This window comes from Leucoraja erinacea, chromosome 6 (assembly GCF_028641065.1).
Source record: "Leucoraja erinacea ecotype New England chromosome 6, Leri_hhj_1, whole genome shotgun sequence".
Lineage (NCBI taxonomy): Eukaryota > Metazoa > Chordata > Chondrichthyes > Rajiformes > Rajidae > Leucoraja > Leucoraja erinaceus.
The window spans coordinates 42,733,908-42,753,490 of NC_073382.1; the positions used below are offsets into that span (position 1 = coordinate 42,733,908).

At 43.1% G+C, this 19,583-nt stretch overlaps 2 protein-coding genes across 4 annotated transcripts in view; both read left to right on the forward strand.

Moving 5' to 3' along the window:
- ccdc169 (coiled-coil domain containing 169) overlaps positions 1 to 15,677 on the forward strand; it is a 29,420-nt gene extending 13,743 nt beyond the window's left edge. The window contains 4 exon segments of the mRNA XM_055636833.1: positions 6,755 to 6,853; positions 7,375 to 7,428; positions 11,833 to 11,900; positions 14,642 to 15,677. Coding sequence (XP_055492808.1) covers positions 6,755 to 6,853; positions 7,375 to 7,428; positions 11,833 to 11,900; positions 14,642 to 14,750 — 330 coding nt within the window. The 3' untranslated portion in view covers positions 14,751 to 15,677.
- Positions 15,678 to 16,466: 789 nt separating this feature from the next.
- LOC129698015 (spermatogenesis- and oogenesis-specific basic helix-loop-helix-containing protein 2-like) overlaps positions 16,467 to 19,583 on the forward strand; it is a 28,115-nt gene continuing 24,998 nt past the window's right edge. For all 3 annotated transcript variants that reach the window (XM_055636832.1, XM_055636830.1, XM_055636831.1), the window contains exon 1: positions 16,467 to 18,713. In XM_055636832.1, the coding sequence (XP_055492807.1) occupies positions 18,678 to 18,713 (36 nt within the window). In that variant the 5' untranslated portion in view covers positions 16,467 to 18,677. The remainder of the gene's footprint in view (positions 18,714 to 19,583) is intronic.

Sequence of the window (19,583 nt, forward strand, 5' to 3'; positions counted from 1 at the left end):
TTTTTTATGGTGCAAGGTATTACATTAAAAATATAACCCTTTATGACAATAAGTGATTGAAACTTTGATTTCTCATTGGGTACTGCTAAATAAGTGTAAAGACCTTCATTAAAACACAAAATGCTGGAGGAACTCAACGAGTCAAGCAGCATCTGTGGAGGGAATGAATAAGTGACGCTTGAAGCAGGGTTCTGACCCAAAATGTTATCTGTCCATTTCTTTCTACACTTGGGTTTAGGTTTATTATTGTCACATATACCAAGGTACAATGAAAAGCTTTGTTTTGCATGCTATCCAATTAAGTCAGATATACCGAAGATAGACACAAAATGCTGGAGTAATTCAGCAGGACAGGCAGCATCTCTGGAAAGAAAGAATGTGTGACGTTTTGGGTCGAGATACTATACATAGATACAATTAATTCAAACTCAGGTATAATAGATACCCTAGCTTATAGAAGGACTGATAACAGAAGCCTGATAACAGGGGAAGAAGCTGTTCCTTTCTTTATTTGTGCGTGTTTTCAAACTTCTGTACCTTCTGCCGGACAGGAGCAAGGAAAGTTTAAAGGAGATGTGCGGAGCAAGTTTTTCTACACAGTGGGTGGTGAGTGCCTAGAATGTGTTGCCAGAAATGGTGGTGGAGGCAGACAAGATAGTGACGTTTAAGAGTCTTTTAGATAGGTGCATGGATATGGATCACGTGCAGACAGAGATTAGTTTAATTCAGCATTATGTTGGGTACAGATATTGTGGGCTGAAGGGCCAGTTCTTCAACTGTACTATTTAGTGTTCCATGTTCTATGTTCTATGAAACTTCTGCAGTGAGGGAAGGGTTAACATTTATAAAATCATTGCCATAGTGTTATATTTGAATCTACTGGGTGCCATTTTTCTGTGTATTTTTGTCACTTTAGTGTCAGTACAGCTGGAGATCAGCTGTATATAGCTGTATATCAGCCAGAATTATAATTTTATGAGAAAGTAATTATTCACAATTTCCGAATCAATCTTTCCCGCAGCCTTGTGCGTGGGTGTAAGTGCATCCTCTGGCAGTCAGAGTGCTAAACAAGCGTAGCTTCTCTGAACTCCAGAGAGGCAAGCATGATGAAAGTAGATTAATTCTCGCCAACAGAAAAATGTGACAAGTAGAGAGAGTGATAAAGAAGGCATATGATATGCTTGCCTTCATCGGTTGGAGCATTCAATATTAGAGACAGGAAGTCACAAAGCAGCTTTATAGGACTATGGTTAGGCCGCATTTGGAATATAGTGTGCAGTTCTTGGTGGCCTATTATAGGAAGGATGTGGATGCTTTGAAAAAGGTGCAAAGGAGGATTGCCAGAGTGTTACCAGGATTAGGGGCTATTAGCTGCAGTGAGAGTTAGGACAAACCTGAATTATTTTCTCTGGAATGCCAGGGGTTGTGGGGAGACCTGATAGAAGTATAAATTTATGAGGCATAGATAAGAGATACAGTCAGAACCTTTTTCTCAGGATGGAAAAAATGAAACACTAGAGGGCATTGCTTCGACGTGAGAGGGGTGAAGTTTAAAGGAGATATGCAGGGCAAATTGTTTGCACAGAGGGTGGTGAGTGCCTGGAACACGCTTCCAGGAGGTATTGGAGGAGGCAGATACGATGGTGGCGTTTAAAATACTTTTGGATCGGCACATGAATATGTAGGGAGTGGAGGAATATGGATCATGTGCAGGTAGTTAAGAGATAGTCTTGGCATCATGTTCAGCACAGACATTGTGGGCTGAAGGGCCTGTTTTTGTGCTTTAGTGTTCTGTGTTCAATGTAATGCAAAGCAAAATGCTTCCTTCATACCTTCAGACACAGGAGCAGCTTTTTCCCATTGGTTATCAAACTTCTGATCGAACCTTCCGCAAGCTAGGGTACTGTCCGATTCACCTCTACCCCATTGTCGACATTGGATTTTGCCTCTGGAATTGATGCAGTACAAAGCTGAGAACTATATTCTGCACTCTTTATATTCCCCTTTGCTCTACCTATTGTACTTGAGTTTGACAATTGTACATATAGAGCTATAGAATAATACAGCATGGAAACAGGACTTTGGACCACCTTTCCCATGCCGACAACGATGCTCCATCTACATTAGTCATAGAGATGTTTTAAATCATGAGAGAAATAGTATTTTTCGAGTAGGGGAATCAAGAACTTGAGGGCATAGCTTTAAGGTGAGAGAGGATACATTAAGGAGGAACCTGAGGGGAAACACAGAGAGTGAGCATATGGAACAAACAGTCAAAGGAGGTAGTTGAGGCAGGTACTATAACAACATTTAGGGTCATAGAGTGATACAGTGGAGAAACAGGCACTTCGGCCCAACTTGCTCACACCGGCCAACAGCTACACTAGCTGTCTGCGTTTGGTCCATATCCCTCCAAACCTGTCCTATCCATGTACCTGTCTTAACTGTTTCTTAAACGTTGGTATGGTCCCAGCCTCAACTCCCTCCTCTGGCAGCTTGTGCCATACACCCACCACCCCTCAGATTCTTATTAAATCTATTCCCCTTCACCTTAAATCTATGTCCTTTGAAAAAAAAATTGGACAGGTACATGGATAGGAAACGTTTAGAAGGATATTGGTGAAATGCATGCAAATGCAGATGGGGCATCTTGGTAGGCATGGGTGAGTTGTGCTGAAGGATCTTTTTCCGTGCTGTATGACTACAAACCAAGCTGTGTGAAAAAGAAACATTTCAATCATGATTCTATCTTCACCCAACTTCAATAAACATCCCCGCAGCACAGTGGCACAGCGGGTAGAGCTGCTGCCTCACAGTGCCAGAGACCTGGGTTCGACCCTGACCTTGCGTGGTTGCGTGTTCTCCCTGTGACCGCAAGGGTTTCCTCTGGGTGTTCTAGTTTCCTGTTTGGGTTTGTAGGTTAATTGGTGTCTGTAAATTGCCCCTAATGTGCAGGGAGTGGATGTAAAAGTAAGATAACATAGACCCCGTGGAAACACGTGATCGATGGTCAATGTGGTCTCTTGTCTCCTTATCTGCCAGTTTTTTCATCTCTGGCAGGGATGAAAAACTGAGATTAGGAGAGAAAAGGTATGAATTGTGAGACCAGAGGAAGGGATGTAGGTGGAAGAGGACAGGGGAAGATGAATTGGGGGGAGGGGGAAATAGTGGGAGAAATCTGTGCACATCCAGGTGGGGCACATGAAGGAGTGAGGGGGCTGGGGGGGGGAGATAAAAGAGGAGGGAGTGGTTCTTGCTTAGTTACCTAAAATTGGAGAACTCAATGTTCATACTGTTGGGTTGTAAGATACCCAAGCGGAATATGAGGTGCTGTTCCTCCACCATTTGAGTGTGGCCTCACTCTGGCCCAGGACGGAAAGGGCCATGTGGGACTGGGAAGGGAAATTCAAATGGTTAACAACCACTTTGGATTATACTTATTTTTAAATATCAAGCAACGCAGGTTGATTTTCAGGCCACAGATTTCAACAAAGCTCAATAGATCTGTGGTTTACCTCATACGAAACTCACAGAACCATTTCTAAGGCTCCTTTGATGAATCAGCAATTTAATAAGTGTCTCAGCAATATAATGGAATTCACCTTTGGAATACCATAGTGCACAATGACAAATGTGTATTACAGTCTGCTCTGGCACCATCATTTAGCTATTAGATAGACACTGTTTCACTGTGTGCACTCATTGTGGGAGTATTGCATTTATAGATTGTTATCCATATGCTTTGATTAGATAAATGGGGACTAGATTACACGAGAGTTTAGACACATTAACCGTGGTGTTAATACTACTTTGGTGTGGTCATCTTGGCCATAAAGCATGTCGTAACAAACATGCCTCTCGTTTTGTCCTTTCATCTTTGACCTTTGTCCAACCATCTGCCAATCACCCCCCTCACCTGTATCCATTTATCACTCGCCTGGCTTATCCTACCAACACCTCTCTTCCAATTTTCTCCCCTCCCCCCACCACCCTGAACCACAATCAGTCAGAAGACCAGTTTCCACCCATATCCCACAGATGCAGGTTTGTAGGTCAATTGACTTCTGTAAAATTGGCCCTAGTGTGCAGGGAGTGGTGAGAAAGTGTGATAACGTAGAACTGGTGTGCATGGCAATTAATGGTCGGCGTGGACTTGGTGGGCCAAAGGCCCATTTCCATGCTGTATCTCTAAACTAAGCTAATAATAAGCCTACCATTGTGAATGACTCTGTTTATGATTGTTTAATTCAGCATAAGCTGTGATGATGATCATACTAAAAGTAGGGTTGTTAGAGAGGAAGAAAAAGTCCATAAATATAATTAGGCAGCAACGTTACTACAGACAGAATAATGCTTGCTTTTAAGTCATTAGTTCTTGCAAACTCTACCCTCCGAAGGCTGGATCGAATGACGAGTACTGATTAATTTTAAATTAATTCTTCTGGCACAGTATCACCATGAAACAGCTCCTGCTGAAGGTTTAATAGATCTCATTTTGGTATCAGCGTACATTAAAAAATTGAAATCTTTATTACCAAACAAAAAGGTTGAAGCACAAGTATTCGCAACCTCTTGCAGGTGCTTATAGTTTAATTTTAAAATCTAAATAAAGATGTTCTGTCGTTGTAGTATTTGGTTCAGGCAATGGTGATAAAACGGCCAGATTGCCCTGCTATCTATCCATCATGTCAGTTTTTTCGTTTTGTTTGATTTACCACCCTTAATCAAAACGCAGTATTGATTTTTGCTTGTTATATGACTACAATAGGCACTGCGTTTACCATGTGTCTGAGCCCTTCCTCAGCCCATTGATGCCCTTTGTAGTTATTACAACGTTGTCGCTACATTGGACAGATGCAGGGAATAGCTGGTGAATTGGGCAGGATTTCTATCAATAAGTTCATCAAGCACGGGAGATTTGTTCTCAAGCACCTCATCATTTCTTGAATGTAATAATGTTTTCTCTTGTGCAAAAAGTGCATTCCTCAAGCCAAATTTCATCTGTGTTAAATAAAAGAAATCAGAATAGTAGATGAAAGTGTCTGGAACAGAAACTAGCCTCACAGTTATTAGAATGTAATGCTTTAACCTTTTAAAAAACACAATTCTATTGTTTCCCTTTTATATCGACAAATCACAGGAAAATTTACAGCCCTGCTGCTTTTCAAGGGATTTAGTAGTCGGGCAAAAGATTATAATTGCTTCCTTGAACTCGTGTTCATCCATCATAGGTTGTCATTTGCATATATTTCATAATGCATCTTGCAGCAAGGCTAGTGATCACAACCTTTGATGTGAGCGTGATAGGTGCATTAGATGGTGCACGACTGACCTCCCTTCTTTTTAATCGTTGCCCACCCCGCTATCACCTCTTTGCGAGCTCCCCTCCCTCCTCTCCGACCGCGGTCTCTCCAACAACATCAGCCATGCGTTTGATGTTAGACACAAAATGCTGGAGTAACAGCGGGCCAGGCAGCATCTCTGCAGAAAAGGAATAGGTGACGTTTCAGGTCAAGCCCCTTCTTCAGACCTGAAATGTCACCTATTCCTTTTCCCCAGAAATGCTGCCTGATCCGCTGAGTTACTCCAGCATTTTGTATCTATATTTGGTGTAAACCAGCATCTGCAGTTCTACTTCCTACACATGCATTTGTTGTGACTACCTTTACAAAACAATTCTAATTACTCCATAACCTCAAGTGTTTGTTCCCCATTTCTAGGAGGTGGATACAATAGTGGCACTTGAGAGGCATTTTGGTTTAGTTTATTTTATAGGTACAGCGTTACAGGCCCTTCAGCCCACTGAGTCCAGGGTGACCAGCAATCACCCTGGACACTAATTCTATCCTACACACTAGGGACAATTTACAGTGGCCAATTAACCAACAAATCATATCTTTGGGAAGTGGGAGGAAACCAGAACACCCGGAGAAAACCCACGCATCACAAGGAGAACGTGCAAACTCCACACAGACAGCACCTGCAGTCAGGATCGGACCCGGGTCTCTGGCACCGTAAAGCAGCAACTCTGATGATGCATCACTGTGCCACCCGTTGTGGATAGGCACATGGATATATATGCAATGTAAAAATAAAGAACTACAGATGCTGGTTAATATACCAAAAGACACAAAATGTTGGAGTAACAGCGGGTTTAGGCAATATCTCTGGAGAACATGGATTGGTGATGCTTCGGGTCGAGACCCATCATATGCAGGGAATGGAGAGATATGGATCACGTGCAGGCAAAAGAGGTTAGTTTAACGGTAACATGTTCGGCATTGGCATTTTAAGTTGAGGTTTAGATTTACCGATGCTGTCTGTGTACAGTTTGCACGTTTTCCTTGTGACTGCGTGGGTTTTCTCTGGGTGTTCCGGGCTCGTTCCTGACTACCTTTATATGTGCAAACTCCACACAGACAGCACCCGAGATCAAGATTGAATCCGGGTCTGCCTCTGTGAGGCAGCGGCACTACCACCTGCACCACCGTTGAGCAATCTTCAGCAAAGTGCTAGAGTAACTCAGTGGGTCAGACAGCGTCTGGGAAGGGAATGGGCAGCTGATGTTTCGGGTTGGAATCCTTGTAAAAAAAGACAATAAAAGTTAAATAGACATGAAATTATTTCTATTTGCAATTTCTGATATATTGTCCCAACAATTTCAAATGTAATACCAAAACAATTCAGGCTAAAACTGTGATGTATGTTTATTTTGGAGGCAGATAACACTATCTCCAAAATTTCACTTTTACAGGGTGCCCTCATGCAGTTTATAAAGCAACTGGAAAAAGAAAGGAAAAGCCTTCAAAACCAGCTTAAAAATTATGAGTGGCGTATAGAACAAGAAGGGAAGGTTTGTCTCGAGTTTTCTTTAGCTGCATGAAAACATGATAGTAGATCCACTGAACACCCCCGCCGGTGCTAACCAGTTTCTCTCACCATCCTGCCTCTCTTCCCTCCCCCGTCTATTCCCTTCCATCGATACCCCTCCCTCCGGTTTTACATATCACTCTTTACTTTAGACTTTAGAAATACAGCACAGTAAAAGACCCTTCGGCCCACCGAGTCCGCACCGACCAGCGATCACTGCATACACTAGCATTATATTACACACTAGGAACAATTTACAATTTTACTGAAGCCCATTAACCAACTTTGGAGTTGTGGGAGGAATTTGGAGCACCCAGAGAAAACCCACGCGGACATAGGGGGAATGTACTAACTCCGTACAAACCGCACCCGTAGTCAAGATCGAACCCGGATTTTTTACTCCCGTAGCTGGATAGCAATTTTTGTTGGATAGCACTAAGCTAAAAATTATTTCTCCTGATATAATTTAATCAATTAACTAATTCATTCATTTTTCTTCTTCAGGCTTACCATAAAGCCAATGATGAGCGTCGCATATACCTTACAGAAATTGCGCAGGTAAGTTAGAATATAGAAACAGGCCCTTCAGCCCACAGCCCGAACATGATCTGTACTTAAACTAGACACCTCTGCCTGCACGTGATCATTATCCCTCCATTCCCTGCATATCCATGTGCCTCTCTTACTAACATAATGCAAATCCATTTGATGACACTAGCATAGTTTGTTCATACCTTCCTATCTAAAAGCTTCTTAAATGCCACAATTGTAAGCCTCAACCACCACCCCTGGCAGCACCATCCAGGCATCGCTACCCTCTGTGTAATAAATGTTACCCATGCATCTATATTACTAAAACTCTTCTCTTGTTTGTGTGTATGATGTGCTTGTGTCATCTGGGCACAATCTGGTTATTTCCTATTTTCTTCCAAACGCTAGGCCACAGCCTTCCCATTTTCACTCATTCGGCACATTTTTCCCATCTAGGCGATAAACATCTTCCCGTCACGTTCACACTTATATTTTCAAGCTTTTTAATTGTTTAAAGTTTTAAAAACAGCCCAAAAACATTTAGGGAAAAAAAACGAGTGACGTCACAATGCACTCGCAGGGCAGGACGGAATACTCCGGGAGGGAGGGGCACTCCAACGCTCGCTGTGGTGGTGGCTGCCGGCGCCCGATGCCCGGTGGGGATGGTGGTGCTGGAGCTGGAGTGAGGGCCGAGCCCGGGGCTTGCGATAGGGCGTGACCGGGGCCGAGAAAGAAGCCGCCGCTGGAACCAAGGACGATCCTGGGTCCGTGGTCAGGAACTCGTCCGGAGATGAAGTTGTAGCCTGCATTACAGCCCAGACGGCGGCCGAGCTGACGGCTGGAGTCTACAGCCAGAACCAGGCCGAGTACAAGAACCAGGCTGAGTTCCAGGCCCTGGAGCTGCTCTATGACCTGGGTAGGTCCTGGGGGAGGAGGATGAGGGAAATGAGGGAGAATGAGGAAGTAGGGAGATGTAGTAGAGGGAGAGGGGGTGGGGGTAGTAGAGAGAGAGATGGGAGGGGGGGGGAGGGGCCCCTCTCTCTCTCTCTACCCCCCTCTCTCCACTCCCCTCCCTCTCCCTCTCTACCCTTTCTCCCCCCAACTTTACCCCCTCCCTCTACCCCCTCCCTCTCTCTCTCTACCTCCTCCATCTCTGCCCCTCTCTACCCCCTCCCTCTACTCTCCCTCTCTACCCCCCCCTCTCTACCCCTCCCCCTCCCTCCCTACCCCTCCTCCACCCCTCACCCCCTCCCCTCTCCACTCTCCCTCTCTACCCCCCCCGCTCTCTAAAACCCCATCTCACTCTCTGCCCCCCCCTCTCTACCCCCATCTCCTCCTCTCTCTCTACCCCCCCCCCCCCCTCCCTCTCCAGGGATTGAAGAGGGAGGGTGAAGAGGAAGCGGAGGGAATGCTGGGGGGATGAGGAGAAATGAGCCACGCCTGCGCAGTGGGGGCTATGCGTGAGTGGTGCAATATTGCGTTGGGAGAATGGCTTGCGTTGGGGGAACGGGTGAGTGGTGGAATCTTGCGTTGGGGGAGCAGACCCAACGGGTCTGCACTTGGTCTAGTATCCTTTAAACTTTAAACTTTGCCCCTCTCACCTTAAAGCTATGCCCTCTAGTCTTTGACATTTACATCCTGGGGAAAAAGGTTATGACTGTCTACCTTATCTATGCCCCTCATAATTGTATATACTTCTATCAGGTCTCCCCTCAATCCCTGATGTTCCTGAGAATGTTCCAGTTTGTCCAATGTCTCATTGGAGCTAACACTCTAATACAGGTAGTATTCTGGTCAATAAAGATAAATATGTTGGTGGAGTAATTCATCAGTGATTCCAAAATGTTCCTTGGCATCAGTTTGAATGATTTTGTAAAGCAATTTACAAGTTAAAACTAGTTACAAGGACATAAAATTGCTACAAAGAATGCCCGTTCTTAATTCAGTTTAGTTTAGAGATACAGAATGGAATCAGCCTCTTTGGTCCTGCGTCCACACTGACAATCAATCACACATTCCCACTATGAGTCTGAAGAAGGGTCCCAATCCGAAACGTCACCTGATCATGTTCTCTATTGCCTGACCCACTGAGTTACCCCAGCACTTGTCTATAAATGAATAATATTGTTAGTCTTAAATTGTGGTAGCAATATTCAAAGGTTATTTTCATATAATTTGCTGTTTTAACTTATTAAATACAAGAATACATTAAAAAATATTCTGGTCCTACCTGAGGTATTCATTATTTTTTTTAAAACAGGAAAATGCAATGCCAATGATATGCACAGCTTGTAACCTTAAATGTTCGCCCGTACATGTGAAAGGCACTAATTATGTTCAGTTCCACTGCTATTTGTAGAAATTAGAAGATTATCTTCCTTTTAACTCTTTCTTATTTGTTGGTGTTGTTATTTTTATTCTGTTTGAAAATGAAGAGATACTCTTAATTGATATTTGTTAAGTTTAGTTTAGTTTAAGTTAGAGATACAGCGAGTCCACGCCGACCAGCAATCACCCCTATACTAGCACTATCCTACACACTAGGGGCAATTTACAATTTACAGAATCCAATTAAGCTAAAACCTGCACATTTTTGGAGTACGGGAGGAAACCGGAGCACCCTGAGAAAACCCATGCGGGGACAGGGAGAACATAAAAAACTCATTACAGACTGCATTCATAGTCAGAATCGAACCCAGGTCGCTGGAGTTGTAAGGCAGCAACTGTACCGCTGCGTCACCGTGCCGCCCCTGTGTGAAATGGGTTCACACATCTGGGGTGGTTTTGGTTTTGTTGGGCACCAATTGAGGGCAGAAACAGAGAAACTGAAATGGAAAGGAAATGTATCTGGAGATTATCAAAGTCAATTCCGTTTTCTTGTCCCAGATCACGAGCATTTCATTGTGCTCCCATAAAGTTGTGATTTTGAGCAACATGGAACGAACCATAAAATACAACCCAAGATGCAAAATAACACAGATACCAGAAAATTGAAATAAAAGATAACCTTTACAAAGCAGTGGCTATTTCTCTGCTTGTTTGCCCAACGGTTACTGTTTTTATTGTAGATAAAACTCCTTGTAACAATATTAATTAAAAAAATATTAATAAAAGCAATATTTTTTAAATCCATAGTTAAATCAGGTTTTTGAACTGATTCAGTTCAATGCACAGGTGTATTTTGTTGAAAACAATGTGACTTTAGGAGAAAACTAAATAATGCTGCATGACTTGGTATCAAAGTCAAACATTATTGTCTAAAAGAAAAAAAAACACAGATTGCTGGAGTCATTCAGAGGGAGCAGCATAGTGGCACAGCTGTAGAGATGCTGCCTGACAGCGCCAAAGACCTGGGTTAAATCCCGATTACTGTCTGTATGGACTTTGTACATTCTCCCCATAACCGCGTGGGTTTTTTCCCACACTCTAAAGACGTACAGGTTTGTAATTTAATTGACTTCAGTAAAATTGTAAATTGTCTCTATGGTGTCGGATAGTGCTGGTGTACAGTGATCGCTGGTCAGCGTGGACTCGGTGGACCAAAGGGCCTATTTCCGTGCAGTATCTCTGAAGTCTAAAGGGCCAGGCAGCATCTGTGGAGAACATAGATGGGCGATGTTTCAAGTTGGGACCCATCTTCAGACTGAGTGTAGGCGGTAAGGGGGAGGGCGGAAGAGGGGAGGGGGTAGGACAAAACCTGGCAGGTAATAGGTGAATGCAGGTTGGGGGTGAGGGGGTGGGGGGGGGGGGGGGGGGGGTGGGGGGGGGGGTTGGGGGGGGGGGGTTGATGGACAGATGGTTGGACAAAGGCCAGAGATGAAAAGGAAGGTGTGAGACAAAAAGATTGCAGATTTTCAAATTATTAAACTAGAGGAAGGAATGCTGGTGGTGGGGGTGGGGAGAAATAGGTGCGAGACCAGGTAGGATATGGGGTAGGGGGAAAGAAAGAGGTGTGGAGAGAAATGGGAGGGAAAGAGGAAGGGGTTGTTTGAGATTGCCTAAATTATAGAATGCAATTCCATGGATGTGGGACGACAGATGGCGCAATGGGCTAAGTGTTCGGCTGGCGACCGGAAGGTAGCCGGTTCGAATCCCGCTTGGAGTGCATACTGTCGTGTCCTTGGGGCAAGACACTTCACCCACCTTTGCCTGTGTGTAAATGTAATGTAATTATGTGAAGCACTTTGGGGTCAATGCATGTTGACTAAAAATGTGCTATATAAATAAGATTTTTTTTATTTTTTTATTTTTTAAATTTATGTACTGTATTTCCAGCTATTTCTGCCTTTATTTCATACTTCTAGGATCTGCTGCATTTTATGTCACGTTTAAAATATTGAACTTGGTTACAGAAGTAAAAGGACAAAACTAATAACTTTGCACAACTTTTGGATAATTGGACAGTTCTTTTTTTGATTAACTTTCATGTAGACATCCTTATCAATTGAAACAGCAAAGAAACAAAATGCAATAGGATCAAGAGAAATGAAGGTTCTGACGTAAGTATTTTTTCTGTATTGTCTGTTATTCCTACATAACAGTAAACATGTTTCACAACAAGATGGTGCATTAAACAGTACATGATATTTCATATGGCAAAACCAAGATATTATTGTCACGTACCAAGGTACAGGGAAATGCTCTTGTTTGCATGCTATCTAGTTAAATCAAATCACATCATTGATGACTCCAATCAAACTATGCAAACAACAGGTAGAGTCATAGAGCTGCACAGCACGGAAATAGACAATAGACAATAGGTGCAGGAGTAGACCATTCGGTCCTTCGAGCCAACACCGCTATTCATGTGATCATGGCTGATCATTCCCAATCAGTACCCTGTTCCTGCCTTCTCCCTATATCCCCTGACTCCGCTATCTTTAAGTACCCTATCTAGCTCACTCTTGAACGTATCCAGAGAACCGGCCTCCACTGCCTTCCGAGGCAGAGAATTCCACAGATTCACAACTCACTGTGTGAAAAAGTGTTTCCTCATCTCTGTTCTAAATGGCTTTCCCCTTATAACTGTGGCTCCTGGTTCTGAACTCCGCCAATATCGGGTACATGTTTCTTGCCAGAGGTGTGTCCAAACTCTGAATAATCTTATATGTTTCAATAAGATCCCCTCTTATCCTTCTAAATTCCAGAGTATACAAGCCCAGCTGCTCCATTTTCTCAGCATATGACAGTCCTGCCATCCCGGGGATTAACCTTGTAAACCTACGCTGCACTCCCTGAATAGCAAGAATGACCTTCCTCAAATTAGGGGACCAAAACTGCACACAATACTGCAAGTGTGGTCTCACTAGGACCCTGTACAACTGCAGAAGGATCTCCTTGCTCCAATACGCAACTCCTCTTGTTATGAAGGCCAACATGCATTTGCTTTCTTCACTGCCAGGCCCTTTGGACCACCTTGTCCATTTGCCCGTTTATGGCCCAGATCCCTTCAAACCATTTCTATCCATGTACCTGTCCAGAAAAAGACACAGTGCTAAAGTAATTCAGCGGCTCAGACAGCAAGGATAGGTGAAGTTTTAGGACCCAAAACGTCACCTGTCCATGTTCTCCAGAGATGCTACCTGAGTTACTCCAGCTCTTTGTGTATTTTTTTGTAAACCAGCATCTGTAGTTACTTGTTTCTACATCTGCAGTATCTGTCCAAATGTCATTGGAAAGTTGTAATTACATCTGCTTCTATAGTTTCCTTTTTAGTTTAGTTTAGAGATACAATATGGAAATAGGCCCTTCGGCCCCCTGAGTCCAACCAACGATTACCCTGTACTCTAGTTCTATGATATCCCATTTTTGCATCCTACATACTAGATGCTAATTAACCTACCAAACCACATGTCTTTGAGATGTGGGAGGAAACTGGAGCACCCGGAGAAAACCCTCACGGTCACAGGGGGAACATATAAAATTCGTACAGGCAGCACCCAAGTATCGAACCTGGGTCTCTGGCGCTGTAAGGCAGGAACTCTACCGTTGTACCACTGTGCTGCCCCCACAGGATGAAATTCTTTATGTAAACGTCTTGTGAAAGCCTCCGACTCTCCATAAAAAAAACATGAAGTCCAAATCAGAAAATAAGTAGATAATTGGTCTGCTCTTATTGGAATTTAAAGACCATTTGTTCATTTCAGCCTCGGTAGCCAATTCAAATTGTTGCTACTGTCGAATGCAATGAAATATTACAAATAGTCATAGAGGGTCGAAGAATCATAATCAAAGTCATATAGCACGGAAACAGTCCCTTCAGAAGAGACAACAACATTCTTTTTTCCTTAGTCATACAAAAAAAATTAAAATTAAATTAAAAAAACACAAAACACAGAACACAGTAGTCCTCAACACAAACATCCCCACAGCAGCACCAAAGTTCCCCACTGTGAGGGAAGGAACCAAAGTCCAGGCAAATGTTCCCCAATGTTCACCCGTGGTCGGGGCCTCCCGAACACCTCGTAGTTGCCGCTCTTGCCGGGAACCTCTCGTCGGCCACCTTCCACCGGAGTCCGCAGCTCCCGATGTTCACAGGCCGCGCTGGGTGGAGATTTACACTGGTGGCCCCCCGTGAAGGGTCCCACAGCTCCGCGATGTTGGAGCAGTGGCCCAGCACTCCAGAGCTCCAAGCGGCGATTCCAGGAAGGCCTCGCCCGCTCCGTGATGTTTCCAGCACCTAGCCGCCGCTGCTGAAGCTCTGGTCCGGTCTCGGCAGGAAAGGCCCCGGCAATCCAGCTAATAGGCCGCGAGGGGAGGGGGGGGGGGGGGGGCGAGGACGTGACTCGGAGAAGCGACTGAAGGACGGTTTCCCCTTTACCCTACCCGCTTCCCCCCACATAAAATACTGAAAAAAACTAAAAAAGCACACTCTAAACGTAACAAAATAAAAAAAGACAGCCAGACCATGGGCGGAGGCAGCTAGCAACAACGCCACCGGATGTCAGGTAGCCGACCAAGATGGCGTTTGCCCCAAATTCCTCTAAATCTATTCAACCCATATATCTGTCCAAGTGTTTCATAAATATTGTTATAGTACCAGCCTCAACTACCCCATTCTCCAGCTCGTTGCATATACCCCCCCACCCTCTGTGTGGAGAATGTTGCCCCTGAGGTTCTTATTAAATCTTTCCCTCCTCACCTTAAACCCATGTTCTGATTCTCGATCCCACTACTGTGGGTAAAAGCATTCACCCTATCTATTCCTCTCATGAATGAATAATAATTATGTTTATCTTAGAGGAAAGCGCAACTTGCCAACTGCAAAAAGGATTTTGGAACTCAAGAAAGGACCAATTAAAAAGACTGCAGCGATGAAACAGCTTCCAAAATTAAAGCATGACGTTTGAGCAGGAACGTGGAGCAGGCATGGTGTGCTGAGTGTCAGAGAAAGGCTGTTATTTACATTACTTGAATCCAATTTAGAACAGTAGTTCCATTGTTGCAGGTCCTATATCAGTTGTACTGTATTTAGGTTTTGTTACCTTGTCAGTAATTATTTATACATCAGAATTACTGAGACAGTGTAGTTGATTTATACAATTGTATCACACTTAGAGTCATAGAGTACCACAGTGTGGAAACAGGCTCTTCGACACAACTTGCCCATGCCGATCAAATGTCCCACCTGCCTGAGTTTGGACCATATCCCTCTAAACTTGTCCTGTCCATGTACCTGTCTAAATGTTGCGATAATACCTGCCTCAACTACCTCCTCTGGCAGCTTATTCCATATACCCACCACCCTTTGTGTAAAAAAAGTTAATAATAAAGTTAATAATAATAATAATAATAATAATAAATTTTATTTGCGGGCGCCTTTCCAAGTCTCAAGGATACCTTACAGAAATTAACAAGAGAGAAAAAACATATAGTCGGAGTAAAATAAATAATAAGGACATCACCAATACACAAATTAAAGACAGAATTCGCTCCAAAGACAAAAAATCAAAAAGACAATGTTACCCCTCAGGTTCCTATTAAATCTTTCCCCCCTCAGCCTAAATCTATGCCCCGTGGTTCTCGATTCCCCCGAAAAGACGTGTATCCACCCTATCTATTCCTCTCATGATTTTATACTCCTCCATTAGATCACCCCTCATCCTCCTACACTCCAGGGAAAAAAGCCTGCCCAACCGCTCCCTGTAGCTCTGGCCATTGACTCCTGGCAACATCCTCGTAATCAATCATGATTTATGTTGCAAACCATTGCTAATCTGTTTTAAGGTTCTAATGAATAAATATATACAATAATCTTCCTATCAATTCCTTTTATAAATATTTGCTTTCTTCTGCAGTAGTTAGCTTGGTCTTCTCTTGCCTTGTCATTCAATATGTGTAGGAAGGAACTGCAGATGCTGGTTTATACCGAAGATACAATGCTGGTGTAACTTGGGCTCAGGCAGCATCTCTGGAACTCTCGGGACTTGTCTTCACTGACCCGAAACATCTCCTATCCATGTTCTTCAGGGATGCTGTCTGACCGCTGAGTTACTCTGGCACTTTGTGATTTTTTTTATAAACCAGCATCTGCACTTCCTTGTGTCTCCAGGTGATTATCCAGCAGGATCTACACACAAAAGGGATCCGGAATGCAGCCAGATTCATCGTCGTATATTATTTTGCCTGATCACTAATTTATTGAGCTCTGAAATAGGCAGCAACAGGCCGTTAATCAACTATTTGGATGATGAAAGAATATAAAATCTACATCTCTTATTATTGACTTTAGTGGAGTTGGGGAATTTTAAGTAATATCATGTTATTAAATTTTATTCACAGGAGTTTAAATCCTCAAATTACAAAACACACACACACACACACATAAACAATGAAAATGGCAATTACAGGCAGTCAGAGCACTTATGCAGGATCAAGGTTGGTACTTGTATCTACTTCAGACCATTAGGCTTAGATAAGATATTCCAGAGCAGAAATTGCAGGCAGAATTTGATTGAGCTCATACATTTGAAACTGTTAAGAAACTTAAGTGGCCAATAAGGTTACATCATAGCTCGAGGAAATGGGTGATAATCAGTCCAGCAACTGGCTCTGAGAATGAGCTTTAGGTTTATTATTGTCTTGTGTACCGAGGTACAGAGAAAAGCTTTGATTTGCGTGTTATCCATCAGATCAGAGAAACTATACATAAATACATTGAAGCTAAATTCAAGTACAATAGGTAGAGCAAAGAGGAAGATACAGAGTGCAGAATGTAGTTCTCTGCATCATAGCGCATCAGTTCCATAGATAAAGTCCAATGTCCGCAATGGGATAGATGTGAATTGGACAGTACCCTAGCTTATGGAAGGACCATTCAGAAGCCTGATTCCTTTTATAAAGATGAATAAATTAATTGGTTAAACATCTAAGAAGCCTGGTAACAGTGGGGATGTAGCTGTTCCCGAGTCTGGCGGTGTGCACCTTCATGCTTCTCTGCTTTCTGCCTGACATAAATGGCGAGAAGAAGGAATGACTGGGGTGGGACAAGTCTTTGATTATGTTGGCTGCTTTTCTTAGACAGCATTAAGTGTAGATGGATGTCAATGATGGGGAGTCCGTTCAGTGTGATGGACTGGGTTACATCTACAACTTTCTGCATTTTCTTGCGGCCTTGGGCAGAGTTGTTCCCAAACCAAGCTATGATGCAACCCGACAATATGCTTTCTATGGTGCATCTGTAGAGGTTTTTTAGAGCCATTTTAAGTCATGCTGAATTTCCTCAGTCTCCTCAGGAAGTATTCGTGTGCCTTCTTGGCTGTCACATCAATGTGGATGGTGCTCTATCCTAGTTTCACTTCAATTGGCAGATATGGAGTTACCACCACAGTCACAAATATGGCAGAGGACTTGTTTTAATGTGACTCTAGCTAATCAGTAGCCAATCCACCACAATATTTTTATCCTCAAAGATGGAAGATGAAGAAATGAATATGCATTGATGGTCAGAATGAGGGGTGTCCAGGTACTGTGCATGGTGTTCATCTTGTGGTGGATAGCCATTTCCACGAGTGATATTTCTACCCCAGACCAGCTAGTGGCTACCCAAGGAGAAGATAGCTTCTTAGTTTAGTTTTGTTTCGAGATTTAGCATGGAAACTGGCCCTTTGGCCCACCGAGTCTACACTGACCATTGATCACCCATTCACACTGGTTCTGTTATCCCACTTTCTCATCCATTCCCTGTACACTAGAGGCAATTTACAAAGGACAATTAACCTACAAACCCGCACGTCTTTGAGATGTGGGACAAAATTGGAGCAGCTGGAAGAAACCCACATGGTCACATGGAGGACGTGTAAACTCCACACGGACAGCACCCAAAGTCAGAATCGAACCCGGGCCTCTGGTGCTTAGAGGCAGTGGCTCTACCCGGTATTCCATTGTGCTCCGCTAACATAGTTCCAGATTGCACTAGGGTCCGGCTCAAAATAATATAGACCATCCGTACACTCACATCATGCTTCTGCTTGGAGCCAACTTGTGATAGATCCCATCAACCACAGAGTTCATCATTGTCCATTATTTTCAGCTTCTGTCAACAGGATTAGGCTTGACATCAGTGTGGCTTGGGAATGTAGGGCCAACAATAATAGGAATATTATTAATAGAAAACTGATGGGCAACTTTCTCACAGAGGGTGGTGGAACGTGCTGCCAGAGGAGGTGTTGAAGCAGGTAGAATAACAACATTTAAATTACATTTGGACAGGTACATGGATTTGAAATGTCTAGAGGGGTATGGGCCAAATGTAGGTAGGTGGAACTAGTAGATGGGGCATCTTGGTTGGCACAGGCAAGTTGTGCCAATGGGCCTATTAGTTAGTTTTGTTTATTATTGTCACATGTATTGAGGTACATCGAAAAGCTTTTGTTGCATGCCATGGTCAGCGGAAAGAATAGCCATCTACAGTGTACAGATACACGATAAAGGGAATAACGTTTAGTGGAAGATAAAGGCCTGTTTCCTTGCCATATGATTCTATCTCTATACATAAATACAATCAAGCCAACCACAATGCAATAGTTAGAGCTCATGGGAAGATACAAAGTGCAGAATATAGTTCTCAGCGTTGCAGTGCATCAATTCCAGCTTGTTTACATTTAAATCCCAGTAGCCGGCAGCAGGGAGAGATTAAAACTGATTTCCCTTGGCTTGCATCAAGGGCGCTGACAATCTGACCCCATCAGTCAGCCAAGCAGCTTCGGGCTCCCAATTGGGTCCAGGGGTCGCAGTCCAGCTGCCTCGGGTCTAATTGTGTCTGGCTGGAGGTGGGGATGGTGGAGAAAGGAGCGATGGCAGGACTCGACACGGTAGTCTCCTCTCCTTTTCTTTCCTCCTCCGTGAGGCGGACTGAGTGTGACAGTGTGTCGCCCGGCGGGATCCCGTGCCGCTCTCCGGCGCCACTCAATGCAGGGACGAGTCTAGGTTTTCCTCGTGAAATCTGCAGCCGCCCATTGATTGATTGAGTAAATGCGTGCGTGGGTGAATGTTCGTTCCTCCCTCCCCTTAGCAGGCCGGGCTCCACCTGTGTAACTTTAAAAATCAATAATGTCAGTAGTTAGCTCTCATTTTTTTTGTAACGAGTTTTATTTGGAGTTTTTCTGCTGTGAAGTTGTGGCTGCAGGCGTGCAACTTCCTTTTAAATAATAATTTTCGCTTTTATTAAAATTTCCCTTTTATTGAAATATTTCTCATTTTAGTTTTATTAATTTTTCCTTTTAAAAATATTTTTCCTCCTTTTTTTATTCCCCTTTATTTAAACATTTTTCCTTTATTTAAATATTTTCATTTATTTTAATTTCCCTTCTATTGAAATGTTTTCCTTTAAATGGTTTTCTTTTTTTAAATTGAAATACTTTTTAATGTTTTATCTTTATTTAAATAATGATTTTAATTTTATTTAAATATTTTTCCTTTTTTAAATAATACCTTTACATTTTTGTCATTTTAATATTTTTTCCATTAACAATTTATTTTTTCCGTTTATTTACATATTTTTCACTTATTTCAATCATGTTTCTTTTATTCAAATATTTCCCCCCCCCCCCCCTTCCTTCCATTCTCAAATGCTTCTTTTTTATGTGACATGTGTATGGATACCTTGATAACTTTTAATAAGAAATCCATGCTACAAATGAACATGTTTAATGGTTGAAGAAAAGCCAAAGGGTGTCAATGCA